The sequence below is a fragment of the Haematobia irritans genome, chromosome 5 (genome assembly GCF_050003625.1).
Source record: "Haematobia irritans isolate KBUSLIRL chromosome 5, ASM5000362v1, whole genome shotgun sequence".
In the NCBI taxonomy this organism is placed as follows: Eukaryota; Metazoa; Arthropoda; class Insecta; order Diptera; family Muscidae; genus Haematobia; species Haematobia irritans.
The window spans coordinates 176,165,455-176,189,883 of record NC_134401.1 but is presented as its reverse complement, the minus strand read 5'-3'; the positions used below and the strand labels follow the sequence as shown (position 1 = coordinate 176,189,883).

General features: G+C 32.7%; 3 protein-coding genes and 2 long non-coding RNA genes across 14 annotated transcripts in view; 3 read left to right on the top strand and 2 right to left on the bottom strand.

Moving 5' to 3' along the window:
* Pka-R2 (cAMP-dependent protein kinase type II regulatory subunit) overlaps positions 1–5,645 on the bottom strand; it is a 62,333-nt gene extending 56,688 nt beyond the window's left edge. Inside the window, exons 1-2 of one of the 8 annotated variants that reach the window (XM_075312450.1) lie at positions 5,504–5,645; positions 4,441–4,658 (exon numbers count right to left, since the gene is read on the bottom strand). The gene's annotated coding sequence lies outside the window, so the exon portion shown is untranslated. Of the gene's footprint in view, positions 1–4,440; positions 4,757–5,172; positions 5,262–5,412 lie in introns of those variants that run through there. The other 7 variants (XM_075312448.1, XM_075312446.1, XM_075312454.1 and 4 more) reach the window with 7 other exon arrangements.
* Positions 1,410–1,739, top strand: LOC142240190 (uncharacterized). Its single transcript, XM_075311888.1, has one exon. It carries the CDS (start codon positions 1,410–1,412, stop codon positions 1,737–1,739), a length of 330 nt encoding a protein of 109 aa, XP_075168003.1.
* A 586-nt stretch (positions 5,646–6,231) lies between the features above and the next one.
* Positions 6,232–6,723, bottom strand: LOC142237731 (uncharacterized). Its single transcript, XR_012722556.1, has 2 exons — positions 6,502–6,723; positions 6,232–6,434 (listed from the first exon to the last, which is right to left on the bottom strand). It is a non-coding gene; the product is annotated as an uncharacterized LOC142237731 (long non-coding RNA).
* A 2,754-nt stretch (positions 6,724–9,477) lies between these two features.
* LOC142237699 (palmitoyltransferase ZDHHC15B) lies at positions 9,478–16,179 on the top strand. Of its 3 annotated transcripts, none has more exons than XM_075309095.1 (8): positions 9,478–9,972; positions 10,037–10,158; positions 11,810–11,916; positions 11,977–12,056; positions 12,128–12,285; positions 12,361–12,496; positions 12,555–12,684; positions 14,181–16,179. In XM_075309095.1, the coding sequence occupies exons 1-8, from the start codon at positions 9,843–9,845 to the stop codon at positions 14,317–14,319; spliced, it is 1,002 nt and encodes a 333-aa protein (XP_075165210.1). In that variant the 5' UTR covers positions 9,478–9,842; the 3' UTR covers positions 14,320–16,179. The 3 variants fall into 3 exon arrangements, with proteins under 3 accessions (XP_075165210.1, XP_075165209.1, XP_075165208.1); XM_075309094.1 differs by lacking the exon at positions 14,181–16,179 and adding an exon at positions 13,148–14,065; XM_075309093.1 differs by lacking the exon at positions 14,181–16,179 and adding an exon at positions 13,148–14,065 and having other exon boundaries at positions 12,343–12,496.
* A 2,204-nt stretch (positions 16,180–18,383) lies between these two features.
* LOC142241285 (uncharacterized) lies at positions 18,384–20,466 on the top strand. The gene is made up of 5 exons (XR_012723556.1): positions 18,384–18,701; positions 18,766–18,871; positions 18,937–19,462; positions 19,528–19,891; positions 19,956–20,466. It is a non-coding gene; the product is annotated as an uncharacterized LOC142241285 (long non-coding RNA).
* The last annotated feature ends 3,963 nt before the right edge of the window (positions 20,467–24,429 follow it).

Sequence of the window (24,429 nt, the reverse complement as noted above, 5' to 3'; positions counted from 1 at the left end):
CAGCCGCTATATTGCCATTTTGATTTTCAGTCAAATTGAAACATAGCTCAACAAGTGGCCAATGTAAAACAGGGAATTGTAAAGTTATCCATGTTTGCTTCGAAATATGGGAAAATATGAAACGAATCGCATTATTAATTAAAGGAATTCTTGCCACCAATAATATTATCAATGTTATTCGAGTAGATGAGAGGAACACAAGGATATATCATATATCATAGTTCAAAGAAATTATGTAACTTATTTAGTAGGGGGAGGTAGCAACTCAACAGCAAAATGTGAACTGACTTGCCTCTCAAAATAGAACCAAATACAATATTCTCTCTTCCTTGAAATACGAAAAAACGCTTTTGTATGAGATTGGGGATAAGGAACAACTAAATTTGTCATTTACTCAATGTATTTGGAGGCAACATTTTGTTTTGCCGATGATATGTTTCCTATTTTTTGCGACTACTCAAGCATCTATCAATTGCCGTCTTGAATATTGTTTGTTTGTTTATTTTAGTTTTTAAGATACAAAAGATTACGATCCCATAAATACAGTATGTGTTTCAAGAAGTTTAAACAAAATATTTAGGATATCATAAAACGAAATAAGGATTAATAACATATAATTTGATATACAAAGATAACATAATATAATATTAAAACGAAAATATTTTGACAAAAAAATGCGGTAAACAAGAACATTTAAAACATAAATAAAATATAATAAAAAAATAATTGCGTTTAAACAATGTTTAAACAAATCCGTTTTGAACTTATTGGACTTTTGAATACAAATGGTCTTGTCAAAAATCCTTGCAAGACAAAGGCAATACTTCTCCTTTCCAGAAATCGTTTTAATGTTTCCCCTATAATTTCAATTGGAGGTCAGATGATAAGTTTTGTTCATTCTTCAAAGTGCCTCCGAACCATCCTCAACTCCAGCCTTTGACAACCATGTTGATCAGATAATAAGTTTTGTTCATTCTTCAAAGTGTCTCCGAACCATCCTCGTCTCCAGCCTTTGACAACCATATTGATAACATCACGAATAGAGTATGTCTAGCATTGAGGGGACTCTATGCTTTACGTGCATATACGCCAAAGCTCTTTTATATTTGCAAAAATCCCCTTTCTAGAGCTAAATTTTGAACGAATGGGAACTACCTTTCCATCATCATCCCAAAAATCATCAAAAATGCATTGGAAATATTTAAACAAATATTTAAAAACCAAAAATATGTATATTTTGTAAAGATCCTATACTTATCAGTGGGGGAGGGTGAATCCCAAAATAAAAAGAAAGTGTGATATAAATGATTTCTATTCAATCCATATCATACTATTCAATATTGTTATTTGGGAGAAAACTAAACCAGAATTTATATCATAATAAAAAGAGCGAACAGTCTCATTTCAAAATGTTCAGTTTAAAATGTTCCTTTGTCCTCTTATCAACTTGCCTTATCCTAGTATCATCTAACCCAATTGAATGGAATGAAATCTGGGCCGAAGAATTTGATTCAGCACCATTGTTACGTCAAGTGCGATCTCCCCAACATGGAAGCGTCAACATTGAGTATGGTCAAGATCAACAACGAGGTCGTGAAGCAACGATTCAATACAATCACAATTTATTTACTATCTCAGATGGTCGAGGAACCATAGATGCTTATGCTAAGGGTAGCCGAAACTTTTATCATAATCGCAATGATTTTGGTGGTGGCATTCAAGCAAAATGGAATTTTTAGAAATTTTACAAATTAAATAAAACAAATGATAAAACTAAATAATACATTGTAATTTATTCAAAAGCTAATTTATAGTAAATGCATTGCTATACTTTTATGTGGACGAATTTGCTATAAAGGTGGGTGTTAAGTTCGAGTGTAGCCGCTAAAATCGTCATTCACGATTACTTTTCTTTAATAATCCATTTTAAGGAGTACAAACTTTGTGAAAATTTGCTTTGGGCTATTCCCCATCAAGTTATAATAACATTTGCAACAAATATGTATAATTTTATGCCTTTTTACTGATTTAGTTTTCACTTTAGCGGCTAAAATCGAACTTAATACTCACCTTAATAGTAAAATCACTCTTATTCGAAAACAGCAGTCGGTTTTTTATTAATTTATTACCTACACTTAAAGTAAACCGAACTCGAACTTATTACCCACCTCTAGAAGGAATAAATTGGAGTTCGAAACTGCTAAAAGTGGCTTTAGCGCCATTCGAAGTTCAAAATGGGTTCATTCATTGGCGTTGCCAAGGGGGGTGGGGTAAGACGGGGAGCTACCCTCTCGCGGGTAAGCTCCGAAACGGCTGAATCGATTTACTTGAAATTTTCAGAGAACGTGGAGGTTGACCATGTAGTGAAAATAGGGTACGTCATTTTTTTGATATCTGATCGGGGAGGGAGGCTTTGGCCAAATTTTTGAATATTGGACTTAGGTTAAGGTGGCAGCCCGATGTATCAGGCTCACTTAGACTATTCAGTCCATGTGATACCACATCGGTGAACTTCCCTCTTATCACTGAATGCTGCCCGATTCCATGTTGTTTTGGAACCGTTTTTTTGATATGTTTTTTTGTTTTGGAACCGTTTTTTTTGTTTTGGAACCGTTTTTTTGATATGTTTTTTTGATATGTTTTTTTGTTTTGGAACCGTTTTTTTGTTTTGGAACCGTTTTTTTTTTTTGATATGTTTTTTTGTTTTGGAAACGTTTTTTGATGTGTTTTTTTGATATGTTTTTTTGTTTTGGAACCGTTTTTTTTTGTTTTTTTAACTGAAAAAGTGAAAAAGTCGGGTAAAAGAGAGGTTCCCCGCCCAAATAGCGAAAAGTAAAGCATCGGAGTTTTGTCTAGAGGCCACGCACGCCTAACGTTCAAGCAAATCTGAGAACTTAAGTTCAATTTGGGAGTCACCGTGGTGCAAGGTTAGCATGCCCGCCTTGCATACACAAGTGGTTTCGATTCCTGCTTCGACCGAACACCAACAAGGTGCAAGGTTAGCATGCCCGCCTTGCATACACAAGTGGTTTCGATTCCTGCTTCGACCGAACACCAACAAGTTTTTTCAGCGTTGGATTATCCCACTTCAGTAATGCTAGTTACATTTCTGAGTGTTTCAAAGCTTCTCTAAGTGTTTTCAATGCAATCTGAAACGCCGTTCGGACTCGGCGTTTGGCACATTTTTTGTTGATGTCGCAGCTTAATTATGGTATTGAGGTTTGTTTCGGAATAAATTTGTATTGGAACGAGTAGTAATAAAAATTGTCCAATTCGGTGTCCATTTAAGAGTTCGGGATTACGTTCTAGTTTATCTGCGTAATTCTGACATTTTGGAATGTTCCTTCAGAAATTATACTGAAGCCTGTTTTCACTTATATAAATGAATTTATTTCCTGGAAATTATTTGTCAAATAGGTACATATTTAGATTTAACATTCATATTCCTCTTATGTATTTATTAACATTTGACGCAATTTATTATTTTATTGTATATACTACACTTGTAAAAAGTCAGCACAATTTTTTCAGATTTACGTCCAATATGTGTGTATCATCCGATTCTTGCAAAAATGGATATATTGTCCTCATTTATTTTTACAATTTGATACAAAATTACGTACACTAAAGGCTTTTAACCATGCGAAAGCTGATAGAGATGGGATTGTTGCAATATTTCGTCAATTTTATGATGAGAAATATTGATGAGAAATATTGCATTTGTGCTTAAATTGACACAATATTATTATTATCAAGTAAACTGATTTGATTTTAAGTAAACTGCTTGGAGGATTAGTAAATTCACTTATTAGTGTTTCTAAGCAATGTACAGTATGTGGCGAAAAGAAGGGTTTTAGCATATTATACGTGCCAAAACTTTTGTCGTAGAAGTATCTTTTTCTCTAAAAACATTCTGGGCGAATAGCTTCAACTCTTAATAATCTCGATTGTATTTGATCCGTGTATTTCATGTCTTGGCTTAAGTTATTGTTAAGAAAATACTTTCGGATGTTATCAATCAAAGGCACATATCGTACACCATATACACTCTATGAGCATTAAAAATGTCTGTTCTTAAGTATGATGCCCCATTTTCGTCGGTAATGCAACAGTATTTTTCAAAGGACACATTAGGTTTGCTTTGGTCGCACGTTATGCACTGCACGTAAAATCCGATTGCTTCGGCAGTGGTAATTGCCGTTTGTATGAGATGGGCGAGTGTATTTGCTTTTAAACCCTTTTTTGTTCTAAAATATCAATCAATATCAAATTTCAAAAATATCAAATCAATCAATACATTTCTACCAGCGATATATGTATATCTAAATATATACCTATATGATTTATGTTAAGCGAAAGGAATGAATGAGACCCCTTATTCCTAATTCACAAGAAATTTTGCTATAAAATACGACAGCGCATAGTGCGAATTTGGCTTACCTCTATTCAAATCTGAACAAGCACAAGAGCGAGACGCTTGCCTGTCTGGTACTCTTAGACGTCAACAGCAGCTGTTCTGGTACTTGCGTTTTACTATTACGATTCAAATATCTCGATAAAATTTATGTCTCGTTTTTGTAGTCCTTTATTCACGGCTTCCAGAAGCAATATATAGCGAAAATCAAAGATATCACACTCGCGCCAATCCACGTCACTTTCTATAATTTAAAATTTCTCTCTTGTTTTAATGCACCATCGATCAACGATCTATGATTTATTATCTGTTATTATCTATATTATATTATCTATTTATTATCTGTTATTGTTTTTAGAGAAGAGAAGAAACGGAATAAAATTTCTTATCTATTAGCTGTGATAATATCTATTATTAGTTAGATAATAATGACTATTTTGATTTCTAAAAAAAGATTTGTGTGATGTGACCCACATACATATGTATGTTTATAATGCTTCATAATGTACCGAACCCAAAATTTATGAAAATTTATTTAAATATTAAGAAAATATATGAATATTGTGAGAATTTGAAACACGAGACTTCAAACAGATTTCGCCTGCTCCCTTTCCCCCCACAAATAGTAACGAATTGAATTGTTTGTTAGCCCAACGTCTAACGTCTAATTTGGAGGTTATTATTCAAGTACATACATATATATATATATAAATACATGTATGTATATTTTTTTCGAATAGAAAAATAAAAGAAAATACCACACGTAATACACCACTGCTCACCACATACACCTCTTCAATTTCACACTCTCCACCCACTACTGCCACACAATTCCAATGTAATTTAAACCTAAAACAGAATTAAAAAATTTCGAAAGACTAAAAAATGTATATATTCACTCCGACGCGACCCCCTAAACCGTATATATCAAACTTTATATTTCAATGGGAATAGGAGCAAGTCGATTTCTGTGTATTGATTTAGACAGGTACACACACATTTTTTCTTCACATAAAAAAATCTTCTTTGACCCACTTCGACGAGAGTTCACGGTTTTTATTTGTAAAAATACAAAAGAATTTTTCATACTATTACAAATTTTCGGCAATATTCTTTCTAATATTTATTTTTTGAATAGTTTTCATTGACTCTTCGACTCCCCTCGGATAGGATTAATGTTGAGAGAATCGAGAAAGATTATCGATACTTAACAATTCGATAAATGATTCTATTGTCAATCGGTTTCTTTAAAACACTACTAAACCGATTTATAAGACTGTCAAATGCGCTGTTCAATACATGGTGTAATAAGATGGTGACATCTCTAAAACAGGTGACTACAATTTTTTAAGAAATCACTGTCTAAACGTCACTCCGACGCATATAGTTTATGCACTAGCTGGTATAACTCCACCAAAGCAAAGAGCGCAGTACTCTCAACAAAGCCATCGACATCATTATTGAAGACGGGATTGATAAAGCTGCCATTTTCACTGACAGCAAAAATGTTTGCATTCTCATGAGAAACAATACTGCCCACAATTATCTGATTAATGATATAACCCTGCCAACATTTTTTGAATTTGGGGGCGCTTCTGAGAATCCCCAGTACGTCGAAAACAATCATATACGATATCAAAAACTCGTCGGAAAAGCGCCGTCACTATTGAGAAGTTGTACCACGCCAAGTTACTACAAAAAGGTTTCGCATGAGTGCAATTATTAGGTGCCTTTATAGATCAATTTAGAACGACGCCAATAAGAGACCCTCCAAACAATCAGAAAAACCACATTTTAAGATAGTGGTAAAAGAATCATTGTGGTCGAGTAAAACACGTTTGTTTAGATATTTATTAATTTGATTAATCATTTACAAATTCTTAAAAATATAACATTTATACCACTATCACATCACATTTAACATAATTTTTTGCATAAATGATGATGTAGAGTTACAAGTAGCGAGTTACATGTTGCAGCGTCTATCAGCCAGTGTTTTTATTCGATGGAGACAGCGTGTCTGTAAAATATTTGAAAAACAATCACTTTATTCCATTTGGAAAATCAAAAATTGTTCACCAATATACCTTTCACAATTTTAAGCGTAAAATCTATGTTTTCAGAACTTTATTTTCGTTTTTATTTAAATAAAATATAACAAGCTGGTTGCGCTTGGCGTTTCACAAAAAATAAAATGGCTTTTGTAAAAGTAGTGATGGCAAAATACATGTATGAAGTACACTTTGTACTTTATGATATGCTGCCCCCCATCACAGTAGGATGGTTGTAGTGACATTTACGAGTCTGTGGTAGCGATGAAGATGAAATGGAACTTTGAAATGCTGGCAGGGAATTAATAAAGTTAACAACTCCTCACTATCGCAACTAGTAATAGTCTGGACTCCTTCTCATGTAGGAATCCAACCTAATGAACTGGCAGATTACTACGCCAAACACGCAGCAACAAATGGCTCCATAATTAACTTAAATTTTTCAATAAAAGAGGCCCAAAATGCCATTAATGATTGTCTATGGAAAGAGTGGAAAGAAGCATATCAAAGTACATCTCTTCATAAAGGAACATACTTTTACCAATTTTTCAACGAGCCACCAAAAAATCCATGATATAAAGACTCTTCATTAACACCTCCAAGCATTAAACTGATAAACAGATTACTCTCCGGTCATACATACCCTAAACAATTCCTTTTTAAGGGTAGGTACTATGTTCGGTTTTCGAGTTGAAAACCACTTTATTTTCGCGATTACTTTTCCTTAAATAAACAAAATTATAAATGAAAACAAACTTATTCCTGTAAATTCTTGCCGAAATCTAGAGGAACAAGAAACTACGCATCAATTGAATTAATTTGTCTGCTTTATATTGAACTGTTTTAATAAAGTAACCACGAAAATTTCAACGCGAAAAGCGAACATAGTACTTACCTTAATATGAGACTAATTGATAGCAACACATGCGAAACTTGTAACGCTCTTGAAAACGAACACCATCTCATCTTTCACTGCAACAAATTTGAACAAACCAGAAAGAACTACATCATCTTTAAAAAATTCTCCAACTTACCAACATTACTGAAAAATGCGAAGACTGCCGACTTAAACGAACTTATCAGTTTTATTAAAATAAACAACATCAACTTATAGAAAAGTTTGTCGGAGATATGCGCAAATACGATAACCAGTACTGGTGTATGAATACTAGGTATTCGACCAACCCCACTAAAGGTAAGTACTATGTTCGCTTTTCGAGTTGAAATTTTCGCGGTTACTTTATTAATACAGTTCAATATAAAGCAGATAAATTAATTCAATTGATACACAGTCTCTTGTTCCTCTAAATTTCGGCAAGATATTATGGGAATATGTTTGTTATCATTTACAATTTTGATTATTTAAGGAAAAGTAATCGCGAAAATAAAGTGGTTTTCAACTCGAAAACAGAACATAGTACACACCTTAACGTGGAATCTAAATCCGAAAAAAAGTCTAAACGGCATTTGGCCCTTTTTTATTATTTTAAGAATACGCGACCGCAAAAAATATTGTATTAGCAGTGTATAATGATAATGGATAAACAATATTCCAATTCAAATATTCTAAATTATGATTGCTTCCGGTGCAACAGAATGTGAAAATTATTGTTTTTGTAGAACTATTTTATCAATATTCAATATATTAGATTTTTGTCCAATACTTCCGCCATCCAACTTTGTGAGAAAAAATCCCACATGCTCGACGGCATAATCGATACAGCAGCTAGCTAATTCATTTGATCGATGACACAATATGCGTCTTATGCGCTTTACAGACTATCAGTTATTCCGGACGACAGTGTCAAACATATCCCATATATTGTGCACATTATATGTTAAGTCCGAAGGCATAATCGATACTGCTGCATGTTTATGGGATCGATAACACATTTACCTATAATTTAGTCATCGCCGACAAGTCGTATCGATCCGACACATTGTAAGATTTTTTACAAACACCGACATTCCGTCCGGAATAACTGATAGTCTGTAAAGCGCATCGATGCTACTGCATGTTTATGGGATCGATAACACATTTACCGATTATTTAGTCATCGCCGACAATTCGTACCGATTGGCCACATTGCAAGATTCTTTACAAACGCAGACATTCCATCCGGAAAAACTTATAAACGACGCATAATACTAAGTTCACATTATGATCGAAATCTCCCATAGTGTGTAAATATAACCATAGCGATAGGCGGTAGGCGAACACTTATTTACGTGTATTTCTTATGGAAGCCCAAAATCCGCGACGGAATACCGTGACGGCTAGCGGCGTGTCGCTAAATTAAAACTTATTCTAACTCCTTGGCGAAAACTGGTATAGTGTTGGTATAGTGCGATGTGTGCGTAAAAGTTTTAAAAGGTCTGTAAATAATAAACAATTTATTTGAGGAATATTTGGAACATATATTAACAATTTTTAAAAGCGATTAGCTGGTTTAAAATTTGTGTACACAGCCCTGTTTTTTTGTTGTAGACTTAAATAAATTTTTGTTACCGAAAATTTCGCTAGAGGTGCATACCGGCCTTTAGTGAAAAAATGCGTCTAAACTCGAACTTAATACCAACCTTAAGACTCAAAATCTACATTTTAGAAATTTCAAATCTACTTTTTATAAGGCAAATGACAGTTGAAACCTAGTAGAAGTGGATTTCGAAAGTGTAAAGTGAATGAGGTATTATCATTTTATGTTTTTGTTCAGTGGATAGAGACTGGGACAGGATATTTAGGCGAGATAGGACTTTAACATATTTAGGCGTCATCATCCATATCTCCGTCGGATATTTTAGTTATATTCTAACGGTCTTTTGATTACTAAAATTAATTTTTAGACTTGAAATTAATTATTTGAAAAACATTTTAAATTTTAGCATTTTTCAAGCGGTTGTGTTTATATTTATTGAAGATATTGAGACTGATTTAATTGTAACGAGTACTCAAAAAATTAGTCAGTAACGAGTACTTGTAATCAAATACTCCCTACTTTCCCAACACTATTATTGAGTTAAAGCAAATCTAGAGTAGGTTAAAATGAAGGAGTAATATTGTTTATCGTCTATTATATATCTAAAAAATATACCTTTATCGCTGGTTAAAAAGTGCAAAATCTTTTCACTTCACTCTATTTTGGAACGGAATTCAGAGTTCTAAAAATTGCAACATTTTTTTGTGTGTTTATACTAAAACACATTTCAGTTCTAACTGTTGTCATGAATAATAATCCTAAATAAATAAGAATAGACCCATTGGTCCCATAAATTACTAATTTGAGTCGGCAACTTTCCATGAATCATTGATTTTCTACTTGGTTTCTACCTTATCGGATCACTGAGGATAAGAAATAAGACGGAGTTTTATCGGTGAGATGAGCAACTATGAACGGAAGAAAACGCCCTGCACGGGTTGTATGCAAGCTATTAAATGGATTCCCGTCATATTCATAGGATCCGTGATTGCGTGGTCATATTATGCCTATGTGGTTGAGTTGTGCGTGCGTAAGTTTGATTCCAAATCCTAATCTCGTAGTTCTCTTTAAAAGTATGTGTTTTTATATTTCAGTTGCCATCGAAAGTACTTTCGAAAAGATAGTTTTCCTAATATTTTACCACCTCATTTGTGTTCTCTTCTTTTGGTCATATTGGAACACGGTATTTACACCTGTTGGTACTGTACCGTCAAATGTGAGTATAATCAATCTACAATGAATCAAAACCATCAACTTTAGATAAACAATGTGATTGATGTTTACATTAGCCATTTTCGAGTTTTCTATCCCAGGTGTTTTGAAATGATTGGAAAATAAAGTTCCATATTCGATTTCTATTAAATGATTGCGAAAGTATATTACTCCATTGTTTAAGAGATATTTCACACTAGCTAATAATTTGAAGAAATTTTCAAGTTTTTTTCTCGCAGGTATTCTGAAATTCTCGGAAAAAAATGTTCCATATTCGATTTCTGTTATTTTATTATTGATTTCTATTACTCCATTAAAATTAGTACTAAGTTCGAGTTTATTCGCTAAAATCAAAGATTAATCAGTAAAAACAAATCTAAAATTATACCTCTCATATAACATGATGAGGAATAGCCCAAAGCTATTCCCCTATCAATAAAGTTTATATTCTTTAAATGGATTATTAAAGAAAAGTAACTGTGAAGAAGTGGCGATATTAGCGGCCAAACTCGAACTTAATACTCGCTTTTAAAGCCGGTATTAAATTGGCAATTTTTCACGGTTACTTCTCTTCAATAATTCATTTCACCGAAAAGAAATATTTTCAATTTTGCATTGTATCATTCCCAATCAAGTTATAATAAAATTTGCAACAAGAAGATATAAATATAATTTTACTCTGTTTTTGCAGTGAAGAAGTGGCGATATTAGCGACCAAACTCGAACTTAATACTCGCTTTTAAAGCCGGTATTAAATTGGCAATTTTTCACGGTTACTTCTCTTCAATAATTCATTTCACCGAAAAGAAACATTTTCAATTTTGCATTGTATCATTCCCAATCAAGTTATAATAAAATTTGCAACAAGAAGATATACATATAATTTTACTCTGTTTTTGCAGATTTAGCTTTGATTTTAGCTGCTGAACTCGAACTTAGTACCCACCTTTATTTAAAAAATAGTTCACGTTATTTCAAAAATGATAAAGAAAACTGCGAAGAAGTAAATTGTGAAGAAGCTCAGTTGAACTTAAAGTATCTAAATTAGAGTAGTACACACTCAAACCTTATAATATGATACCATCGTAATCTGTGTCATGGCATAATTTGACCCAACAGGTAGGGACCCTACCTTCAAATGTCTGAATTTAGTGTTATTCTAATATTCTATATAGATTTAAAATTTAATATAGTGGCCTCATTTGGCTTATTGTAATATTTTGATAAATTGATATTGAAATGTATAACATTAATAATAACAAAAAAATCAAAGTTACATCAATAACGTAGTTTAAGTAACTGTATAAGGCCTTTGTAAGGCCAAGTTATATATGAAAATAAAATAAATTAATATTAAATTAAAAGCAAAGGAGTTCAGGTCATGAAAAAATCTATAAATTATTCTGAAGAGTTTGTTAATAATGAGCTTATTCCGCTTTAAGTATGTTGCTACTCACTTTGATGGCGAGTAGGAGAGAATTTACAATTTAGAAAATTGCAACCGAAAAATATGGTAAAAACTTAAAACGGCCAAATGTTATAAATTAACAACGCATTGTAATACTTCGCATAGTTTTTAACTTAGATCTATAAATTTTTGAATTAATTAAATTAAAAAAATCATAAAAATAAAAAAGTAATAAATTTTATTGCAGTGGCGTATCCCCGAAGCAGAGATTGAGCGTTTATTCAGGGCGGAAAATCAAGAACAGCAAAAACGAATTTTGGAATATTGTGCTCGAGATTTGCCTGTAACAAATCGGTAATTGAATTTCGAAACAATTTCTGATTAAATAATGATATTGGATTTTTTATTAATTAGAACACTCAACGGTTCGGTACGGTTTTGTGATAAGTGTAGAATAATAAAGCCAGATAGATGCCATCATTGCAGTGTCTGTGGTAAATACTTCAGAATATGAACTAACCTTTATGACAAAAAATAAAACGAAAAAAATGCTTTTTATTTGTAGGTACTTGTGTCCTAAAGATGGATCACCACTGCCCTTGGGTGAACAATTGTGTCTGTTTTAACAATTACAAATTTTTTGTCTTGTTTCTGGGTTACGCGCTACTTTACTGCCTTTACGTGGCCTTGACGTCTCTCGAATATTTTATTCGTTTCTGGAGAGTAAGTTTTATGGTACAATTATATGCATAAATATCGGGCACCTAATTTTTAAACAAGTCTGAATTTCTTGAACAGGGTGAATTAACGTCTGGCGGAATGGGACGCTTCCACATTCTTTTCCTATTCTTTGTCTCTTTAATGTTCGCCATCAGTCTGGTGAGCCTTTTTGGGTATCACATATATCTTGTTTTAAAGAATCGCACCACATTAGGTAATATGAATGCGTCCTAATATAAATGCATACTAATATATTGCGTTTAATTTTACAGAAGCTTTTCGTGCACCCATCTTTCGTGTGGGAGGTGCTGACAAAAATGGATTTAATCTAGGAAAATTTGCAAATTTCCAAGAAGTTTTTGGAGATAATTGGAAATTATGGTTTTTGCCAATCTATTCAAGGTAATGATTTGTCTTTCCACCTTTTTTGTATTGTTGTTGTATTTAACTGTGTTCTGTCAATAAGCCTTTCACGTAAATGTCCTGCTTTCTTTTAAAACAAGTATTGTTTTTCTTTATGTTTGTCTTATTTGGCAAATTAAGAGCATTTATGGCCTACTCTATATTGTTAAGATTTGTTTGCCCTACAGAATTATGAAAAACGATTAAAATATTGGCAAAGACAAGTGAATACAAGTCTTCTGTATTGTAAAACTAACTTCCCCATATTTTTTTTTTGTATTTATCGTATATAAATAAATATTGTCATATTGTTGTTAACACATACTTTTACCGTGAAATCAATCAATTGCATATCGTGCTCTTAACCTAACTAAAAATGAGACTGCAACCTCTTATGGCCCTAACAAAGCGCTTGGTTTATTCTGTGAAAATTACAAAAGTTTTTCTACTCTGCTCTTCTTAGTACTGGTATTGGTGATGGTCTGCAATATCCAACATCGCCAATACATCAGCATCACCATCAGCAACAGCTACCATCCCAACAACAACTTCACTCAAATGCGACATCATACCATTCTATGGATGATTCAAGAAGTGTACAACCTGCCAATGCCACTGATAAGCTAATAGTTTATGAGAATACACCACAAACAACAGAAACTGAAGTGTCAAACCATAAGCACCAAAATGATAGTATGTTAAAGGGCAATTATAATGGAATTATTCCTGCTGCCAATGAAGATGTCATTATTAGTATGGAAGCTCTGGATAGAGGACATAATAAAGCGAAGTCAGATGATCAAAACACAGATATTATCAAAATCCATAAACTAGCCTAAAGATTTGTTTGCAGAACAAAAAATTAAAAGGGAACTCTTCATGCGCATATATCTCTACGCGATTCCTTACAATATATGTACTATATTCAAGCACTCCTATTGTCCCACAAATCAAATTCATGATTTCCTTTCAATCATAACGATTTTATATTTGTTTGCATTTAATGAAATTAATATGACAATGTGTACTATGTTTTTAGTCTAGATTTATGTCATCGAAAATTAGGTTCTAAGTACTATTTATCACTTTTATGGGACCAAAAGTGTATAACTATTATTATTTAAAATTAGTATAGTTGGTTTGTGTTTCGCCTTAATGTGACAATATAAATGTGAATATATAAACAAACAATGACAAATTATTGACCAGAACATCATCAATATTTTCGAGGCTATTCTGGACCGACGTTAAAAGGTTTTATGCAAAAGAATTTTCCGAGTGAAATCCACAAACGCCCGATTGTAGTCAAAATAATTTTATTTTAAGTTTGCAATACATTTCCCAATTGTTGTTATAAAATAAAGATATTATTTTTATTAAAGCGTTAAAATGTTTTTAATTTGCCATCAACTTGTTATGCCTTGTTGTCTCTTAGATCTAAAATGAAAGTAAAGTAAATTTGTTTTCATACAAAATATAATTTTATATATTTTTAGTTTTGGTGATGGTTTTAGCTACCCAATGCGTCACTGCGACGAAGATGCCGAATCACTTCTGGGAAATTCGGATACACGCATCGAAATGGAAGAGGATGTCTTTCCAGAAACACGATTTCACGATAGTATAATACCATAGTTAATAATGACAGAAGACAATGTAGCCACTTATTATATATAGATTGCATAATGGTAGGCCTGAAAACGATATGGTTTTTCTAAAAAGTATCCAGTGGAGCATATACAAGCATATAGTTTGTCAAAAACAACACAAAGTGAAGATACTATAGCTTTTTCCTAGTAGACATTCGATAAATTGCAAAAAACCCAACAAATGTCTAAATATTTGTTGATGTATACAGAATTCGAACTGAGAATTTCTTGAGATAATAATTACCGATTTTAGCCAAAAAAAAAGAATGATTTATCAAATATAATTCTCTTTATGAAATGTCCCAATATACAGAAAGGAATTTTTGGAACAATAGCGAACATTTTATCCGAGATCATACTATTACTATTATTTGAAGGACTTTATTGTTATTCTTTTAATCATAATTTTCCATCGCATTATTCAGAAGGGTACTCGTTGCATTTAAAATTATTTTTCGTTCAATAACCAATTGCCAAAAACAGATCTATGTTGGATGTTACCAAAGAAAGTTTAAAAATACGGCAGAGGTACGCGTTGGTCCAAGTCGTTGCAAATATTTATATTCTTTATTCTGCATTTTATCTATATTGGAAAATGTAAATAGAACATTTTATTTACATCGCATGTCGCATTATTTTTTAAGTAGCGGATACTGGAATCATGTTGCACCTATGGACACACGGAACGTTTGTTTTTGTTCCTAATAGGATTTTCTTTGAAAGGGTATGTATGTAAGTCCACATTGGGCAAAGAAATTCGATGCAACTTAGAGTATATAGTCGATATCATTTATTTTAAATACTTACTTTTTATACACGACAATGATTTTTACGGACCTTGTTTTCCTTTTTTTTTATATAACTGTAATATTAACATTTATTAAAGGGTAATTCATGGGAGCAAATGTAGCCGGTTAAAATTGCATAACCATGTTATAAGAAGAGTTACAGTTCTACAAGTAAAGAGATATAACTCCAGGTTTAAATCTAATTCTACTTATAGCTTTAAAGATCTATATTTCAACGGAATCATCAAAACTCGACAAGTTGCATACGCGTCGAAATTCCATTAATAGTAAAAATTGAAGAGTCGACATTTCCAAATTTTTACAAAATCAACTTTTTCAAGTGAGGGTTTGACACTGATGCTCTTAGTAAGCAACTTTTCACTTCATCTACTTACCCAGCGTTGTGTCATTCCAATCCACACTCATATCAAACCCCCGCACAAGAAAGTTGTAAGAAAATTTTTGCTTAGGTTTAGGTATATTGGCTGTTCGCTACCTGCCGACACATTTAGACTATGTTTTTATTGCAAATGAATTGATGAATTTCTGAAATCTAGGATTATCAACTCAACATAAAAACACTTGGTTTTTGAGGTAGCGATATACTTTTCAAAATAAAAACTACAAGCCTTAATTAAACTATCCCAACTACCGTCATACATTTCTTGATTAATGGGGATATCTATCGTTGCTACAATGTTTATCTAAGTTAATGACGATATGGGCCAATAATACTTCCATACTCCACTAAAATTCTATTTAAGTTTAGCCGTCAAAGATTCTAGTCCCATGTAGTGTAAACATCTATAGTCTTATATTTTGCTAGAAACAATTGTACATAGAAAATTTGGGCTAGCCAAACCGTTTTTTATGGGTTAAGTTTTAATTTTAATATATGTAAATAAAATTTTGAATCAGATATTTAAGTATTTTGTTTTTGGTAACTTAAGAAATTACATTTTAATATAATAAAGAAATGTAAACAGAAAAAATAATTATGTAAATGAACTGTAATGTTTAAAAGAAAATAAAACGAAATGGATAAATGTTTTCTCAAATTACTGTTTTTCCCAAAATTTTTGGCTAAAATCTATGGAATTTATAGATTTATTCTGTTTCAGTAAACATTATGTTTGCTGTAGAGGTGTGCGATTATGTTTGCTGTAGAGGTACGCGTGTCACGAAATTGTCGTGACACGCGTGAATCACGTGAGTCGTGAACAAAATCCAAACCAACTCTAGTAAATGTGCTTGAATTGGACTAAATTTACTGCCTGTTGGTGGAATTTTTGCTCGCCCCGAGACGAACGATTCGTCAAAAATCCTAAATTGATATCTTGAAAATAAGAGTCTGTGGAATGCCAATTGTTTCGGTGTTTGATAGTAAATTATAAATAATGATTTCATCACAAATTTCAGGACTTTTTAGCAAATATATTTAAAGTTATTTTAGTTTCAATCTAGACGAGTTGCTCCCTAAAGGTGAGTACTACGTTCGGTTTTCGAGTAGAAAATAACTTTATTTTCGCCATTACTTTTCCTGAAATAATCAAAATTATAAATGAAAACAAACATATTCCCATAATGTCTTGCCGAAATTTAGAGCAACAAGAAACTGCGCATCAATTGAGTTAATTTGTCTGCTTTATATTGAACTGATTTAATAAAGTAACCGCGAAAATTTCAACTCGAAAAGCGAACATAGTACTTACCTTTAGTCGTATGTTAATCACTATTATCTGAATAACTGAAATTAATTTATCTGTCGAACTATATTCCACATTCTAATTTATTCCAGGTGTTCAAATGCCGTGAGTCTCATGAATTTGTCGTGAGTCACGTGAATTGTCGTTAATCGTGCGTGAGCGTGAGTTTTAAAAAGTAGTTCGTGAGTGAATAAAAATTTTGTTCGTGAATGTGAGTGAAATTTTACTCAGGCGCACACCTTTAGTTTACTGTTAGACATCACAGCCTAAAATAAAGAAAACAATTCTAAAGAACCCAAGATACGTTTACTACCGAAGATTTTTAACACAAATAAATAACATATTTCGAAACTTTAATGGAGTTATTATACATTTTGCTCATTTCATTGAGAAAAATCAGTTGAATATGCAACTAAATAAAATTTTATAAAACTAAAAAATTTGAATAAAAAATCAAAATAAGTTTATTTTATGATTCCTGTCTGCGCATAAAATATATTGCAGAAAAAATCAGCTGTTTACATCCAAACAGTTTTCTCACGTGTGAGTCAGAACAACTAACTTTTTGAGAGGTGTGAAGAATGTGTGCTGTGTGAGTACAGTGCGGTGAGACTCAGAACAGGCATGATTAACTGAGTTTTTAAGACATGCATACGTTGATGCAATATTCCCTTGAACATTGTGAGTAGCAGTTTGGAGAAGTTGAGGTGATAGCCATTATGTTCGTGCTTCGACGCGGCTTCAATACTGCCGATCCATTTAAAAGTTGATGTTATTTGATGAAAGGATTTCTATTTTTTTTTTTAAGCATATAGCACCACATCTGTAAAACTAATACAAAATCAATGCAGCCGATGCTTAAAAATTGAATTCCGCCCTATGACAAACGCATGTACAATTCATTGCTTCTAGGCCAATTTTGCACCACTTCCGCATCAAAAAATAACATTTTTATTGCTTTTTTTTGGTAGGAAGTTAGTTACTATATCTCACCGATATGCAATGCAACGTGTTTTACTAATGGTAATGCAAATGGTAATGAGATGTGTTTACCTAGTTTTTGCTGGGTATAATAACACTCCACACTGACCATTAACACTTTAAAGTTTAATAAAGTTTATTTTCGTAACTTGAATAAACATAAAAATCACCAACAAACCTTTAAACATGATACATTATTTATGTTTGCACTGTTAAGAACCATTTTTCTAAATTTACAATAATATAACGAAATATTAATGAAAATTAGGTAAATGAAGAAAAAATAGACTTCGATATTTATTCGAATACAATTTATATAAATAAAACGTAAAAAGGCCAATTTAAACATAAATAAAAGTAAATTATAGAAATATGTAGAATATATTAATGGCGTTCGTTGCATACATGCTCATCCATTTAAAATTTTCATAAAAAAAAAAACTTACAAATATATAGTGTCAGGATATCCAAGTGTGAAAATAAACGCTCAACCCGTTAAGTTTAATAATTCATTTTATTCGTCTCTTCTCGTCAGCGGTTAAAGTAAGACTTCCCAATAAACACAGGATGAGCGTTTTTCAAATGCAACAATTTTTCAGTTTGAGGGTAAATATAATTTTCAACATAAATTCAACTTGACTTGAAATAGCTCATCTGCAATACATCTTCAAATTGTTTGCGAATTACTTCCAATTTGCCAAAATGTTGACGAAATCTTTGAAAAGGTGTTGAAGATGATATGAGAAAACTTTGACAAAACACTACCCTAAAATGCAACGAAAAAACCATGTGGTTTTCAATACTTATTTGTGCAACGAAGTTCGTGGTCAATTGCAAGAAATAAAAAAAAATGGAAAATTTTAGACAAATAACCAAATAGTATATAAAAATAGGTAAGTGAAAATAAAAAATGAAATAAAACTTTAAGGAAGTCACTAAATGTATATCTCTTTGCAGAAAACTAAAATTATGGATTATACGTTCTTGAAAACATTAAAAAGCTGACCAATGAAAAAAAGGTGGACAATTAACTGGAACTGCTTCAAATAGTTTATAATAATTGGTACGTCAATACGAAAAATTAAATCAACACTTTAAAGAAGTCACTAAATTTAAATCTCTTTGCAGAAAACTATAATCTTTGGATGCTACATTCTTGCAAACAATAAGAAGCTGACCAATGAAAATTGAGTAGCTTATCGACAAGAAAAAGTTTCCAGAAACATTACAAGTGCAACCAATTAAAATTGTTAAAAACAACAAATTGTTGAAATCAACAACTTCTTGATGAAAATGTGCATCACATCGTCAGTTTAATTCATATGCTATTATCAGTTTAAAATGGATAGTTTGTGAATTCCTTCTGCTGAAAATCAATTCTCACACGCGGTCCAGTACGTTCCTAATTTCAAATTGCTCGCATGTTAATAAAAGGAAGGAACCAAAAGGAAGGAAATCGAATTATAAATGCAAAAGTGTTTACTAATAATGTTTAAGATATTTAAAGTTTTGTTGTTTGTTTTTTTTTTTGTTCTTATTTGTTGACGAAAAAACCACATGGTTTTCAATACTACTTTGGACAACAAAGTTCGTGGAAGAAATAAAAAAATGTGGAAATTTTTTAATAATCAATTGAAATTGCTTATAATAATTGGTAAGTAAAATTAAAACACGAAATGAAAACTTTAAGGAAGTCACTAAAATCAAATCTCTTTGCAGACAACTAAAATATTTGGATGCTGATTCTTGGACACATTAAGAGACTGGCCGATGAAAAATGATAGTGGCATATCGAGAAGAGAAAGTTTCCATAAATCAAAGTGCAACCAAAAACACGTGGTATTTATTCTTTTCCATATCAACAACTACTGGATGATAATTCGCATCACATCGATAGTTTAATTTACATCGCATCATCGGTTTAATTTGTTATTTTGTGAATTGAAATTGCTGGAAATTTATTCCAATTATCTAGTCATCAAGTTCCTGAAAATTGCCAGTATTTTAATAACAACAATTTTGTAAAACCAACGTTCTTGAGGAAAACACGAAGTACGTGGTCAGTTGGAAGAAATACAAATTGGTAAGTCAAAATAAAAAGTGAAATGAAAACATAATGGAAATCACAAAACTCGATTGTTTTGCAGAAAACTAAAATAATTGGATGGTATATTCTTGGAAGATGTTGGCCGATGAAAAACCGATGAAGGGAACAACAAAGAAAAGTTTTCAGAAAACTTACAAGGTGCAACCAATTAAAACAAAGTGCAACAATTCCTATATCAAGAACTTCTGGATGAAAATGTGCATTACATCAATTTACATCCCGTCATCAGTTTGATATTTTATGATTTCCTCTTGCTGGAATCTATTCTAACACACAAGCCAGCAAGTTCCTCGATAGTAATTATTTCAAATTGCCAGGATATTAATTAATAGTTATTTGACACCAACATTATGGAGGAAATGGAATTATACATGTAAAAATGTTTAAGATATTTAAAGTTGTATTCATAGTTTTATTTATTAATACGTTTAATAAGATAATTACATTTTGATTGGTATTATATTATTATTTTTATATATTATTAATGTTATTTTTAAGATTATTATATTTGTTAACGAAAAAAATAATAAAATTTACAAAATCTCTAGAAATTTAGTATTGACTTTCAGTTAGAACTAGGATTGACTTTCATACAAATTGTGGTTTGAAAGTATTCGCAACAATGCTATTTTTTTATTTTTATCACATTGAAAACTGTTTGAGAAATTATTGAGTAGCGATGCATTTCAATTTGAGGATTACAATTGAGAAGTTATTGCTATTGTGTTGAATTTTACTGTTGAGGGTAATGTCTGTTTTTTGTTGAGAACGCGATTTTCTCAACAATTTCTCAACTTGAATATTACCCTAATCCTTTGAAAAAATGTTTGAAAAATTATTGAATTTTAGTATTTTTCAAACGTTTGTGTTTATTGGGTTATTTCAAAATATATATCAGAGTTACCATATCAATACAAAAATTAATATCAAATATGATGCAGTTAAAAGAGACGTATCGTATGATACGTGACAACTCGGCCCTTCCTGATGGACTCGCCCTCGAGTCAGTCCTCGGTTGACTCAACCCCAGGATCAAAATCATCATCTACATCTGGGTACAAGGAACACCATGGCTTCATTCCATCACTACTTGCAATTGTCGAGAATTTACGCTGATTTCTGTGAGCATCATCAATGTCCTCCACAACATATCGGTCAAAACGAAGAACCCTCTTAATCATATATGGCCCCTTATATCGTACTTCGAGTTTTCTGGACTCACCGGTACTTGGAATAGCACCTCTGATCAAAACTAAATCACCTTCTTCATATTTATGCGGCCTCTTGTGTTTGGAATCAAACCTTGCTTTCCATGTCTTCCTTGCTTGTTCTATGTTCTTGATAGCATCTTCCCGTTTTTGATTCATAGTTGATTCGGCATCACATTTTGCTTCTTGTGCTGCCACTAACAATTTATTGCCAGAAATATCACGAACAGGAAAATCCAATACTAAATCAATTGGTGCATACTTCGTTGTGCTGTTAATATGAGTGTTCAGATTCCACTGGAGACTTCTGACTAGGGTATCCCAATCTTTTGCATCGGTCACAGACGATTTCAAATATGACAAAATCGATTTGTTGACTCTTTCGGCTAATCCATTAGCCCTTGGTGTTCGAACAGCAACTTTTATATGTCTCATATTATTTTCCAAGCAATACTTCTCGAAACTTTGCGAAGTAAACGCAGTACCACGATCTGTGACGAGTATCGCCGGCAATCCAAAACTCAGGGACAACTGATCCAAAGCATCCAAAACTGGTTTTGTCTTCGTTGATCTTACTGGGCATAGAATAGTATATCTTGTTAATGCATCAACAATGACTAAAAGATATTCAAATCCTTTGCGGCTCTTAATAAATGGACCCAGATGGTCTAAATGCAAAGTCTCAAACGGAAACTTTGGTATATCCATACCATATAGTTCACACTCCTTCGGACTTGTATCTTTAGAGTAGCAACATTCAACACATGTTTTCAAATAATTTTTGACAAAATTTCTCGCTCGCGGGAACCAAAAAGTTTTCGCGATTCGTTTCAACGTATTCTCGAGTGCCGGATGTCCTGCGTCATCATGACACAATTTCACAATACGCCATCGCAAACCCTTTGGGACTACTAGCTGAAGACATCCTCCTTCACCTTTTCTCATTAATCTGTTATTTGCCAAAGTATATTCGTTTCTATACGCCTTTATTTGATCTGATTGCTTTCGTCCTTGCATAACATCAATTATTTCTTTCAGATTATCATCTTCCCTCTGCATCATATACACCCAATCATTTGTTTCTGGCTTTATGAGCATGATTTTGTCACTTATATCTTGAATATTATCAACTATTTTTTCCACAGGCGCACGACTCAGTGCATCGACGTGACGCATTTTGCCCCCTTCACGGTGTACCAGTTGATAATCATACTCCATCAATTTTAAATACCATCTTGCCACTCTTGGTATAATTGGTTTCGAAACTTTGAGACTTGATATTGCGGAGCAATCCGTTACGATAGTAAATGGTTTTCCAAGTAGATAGATGCGGAAACGTTGACATGACTCTACAACAGCTAGCACTTCTAGTTCATATGAATGATATTTCCGTTCAGCCTCCGAACATAATCTGCTGAAATAAGCTATTGGCCTCAAATCGCCACTATCACCCCTTTGCATCAATATACCTGCTATCCCCTGAGCACACGCATCCGTATGTAGCTCATGCAGTTTCGTAACATCGTAAATATCAAGTACTGGTTTGCTCGTTAATAAATGGATCAACATCCGATACGACTTCTCACACTCATCTGTCCAGACAAATTCTACATCTTTTCTTGTTAATCTATTCAATGGTGCGGCAATCAATGAATAATTTTCTATGAACTTTCTAAAGAATCCGGTTAAGCCCATAAAACGTCTCACATCTGCCACGTTTCTCGGAACTGGAAAATTCTTAACCGCAAGCGTTTTTATTTTTCCCGGCATCAATCCATCCTTATTAAGTTCATGACCCAAAAATGTAACAGAATTTCTCAAAAACGAACATTTGGACAAGCGAAGAGTTAATCCATTATTCTGGCAAACTCTCAAAAATATCTCGAGCCTCTCAATATTATCTGCTATTGTATCTGAAGCTATGATAATTTCATCCACATAACTCACAACATGCTCTTTAATTGGCTCCAAAACTATCGACATCATCCGTTGGAAATAACACGGAGCATTTTTCAATCCGAACGGCATTCTATTAAACTCATAATGCCCACTATGAGTCACAAAAGCTGTGTAACATTTCGAGTCGTCCTTTATCGGGATCTGATAATACCCAGACATCATATCCAAAATAGTAAAATATTTCTTACCAGACATTTTCTGCAACACGCCTTCGACTGTTGGCATCGGCCATGGTTGTTTCTCCGTCAATGAATTCAATTCACGATAGTCTACACATAGCCTATCTTCACCATTCTGTTTTGCCACGAGCACTATTGGCGATGCATATACCGATTGTGATGGACGAATTATGTCCGTTTCCAGTAATTCACTAATTATACTTTCCACAACCTTCTGTTTTGGAATTGGGATGTTATACGGATTTCTAGATACAGGTCTTTGTGAATTCACTTTAATTTCCATTTCCACCACATTACACTTGCCAATGTTTTTCAAATTTTCGGCGAAACATTTGGTATGTTTGTTCAAAAGTTTCTGCAGTCCATATTTTTCACTATTACAAAGTGTATCATCCACATCCAATTCTTGACCGTTTATTGCCACAACACTACATGATCCATTTTCCATTACCACTCGATTTTTCGATAGAATGTCTCTTCCGATTATAATTTCATAGTTCATAATTCTATCCTCGACAACTAAAAATTCGGAATCGATATGAACACTATCAATCTTTATGTTCGTTTGCACTTTTCTGCGACATATATATTCACCACCACCGAAACCACATAGTTTCTCTTCACACATTATTATCGGCCTATTTATCATTCGAGAAACTTTTTCTGCCATTAATGACTTACCACTACCCGAATCTATCAATGCACGAAATTTCATATTTTCAATGTTCACTTCTTTAAAAATTTCCTCATGGTTCACAGATTCGTTTCTTTCCTCAATCAAATTCACCGATGATAACGGGCAACTGTCTGAATTATGACCACTCGCGTTACATCTTGTACATTTATTTTTCTTTGCCTTGAGACTACAATTTTTGGCTATATGCCCTCTTTCACGGCAATTAAAACAAATCGGACCCGATCTTTGTTGATCATTTTCCTTATTGTTAATATTTGTGCGAACACTTGCATCATCGCCTTTCACAGTTTTATGATATATTTTTCTCGATCCACCACTAGAGAAATTCATCAGTCTATTCTCTTCTTCCACTTTATTTAATGTTTTAAATAATTCGGAAACCGACACAAAATTCATAGCACTTAATGTTTTCCGTAATTGTCCATCATTGAGACCATTCACAATATATTTTATTATACCATCATCATTAAT

What these genes read in the sequence shown, in the direction of transcription:
- LOC142240190 (XM_075311888.1), top strand. Translation starts at nt 1,410, where the DNA reads ATGTTCAGTTTAAAATGTTCCTTTGTCCTCTTATCAACTTGCCTTATC.
- LOC142237699 (XM_075309093.1), top strand. Translation starts at nt 9,843, where the DNA reads ATGAGCAACTATGAACGGAAGAAAACGCCCTGCACGGGTTGTATGCAA. An exon ending in CCATCATTGCAGTGTCTGTG is followed by an intron (nt 12,057 to 12,127) that starts GTAAATACTTCA and finishes TTTTATTTGTAG; the next exon opens with GTACTTGTGTCCTAAAGATG. An exon ending in ATTTTATTCGTTTCTGGAGA is followed by an intron (nt 12,286 to 12,342) that starts GTAAGTTTTATG and finishes TTTTTAAACAAG; the next exon opens with TCTGAATTTCTTGAACAGGG.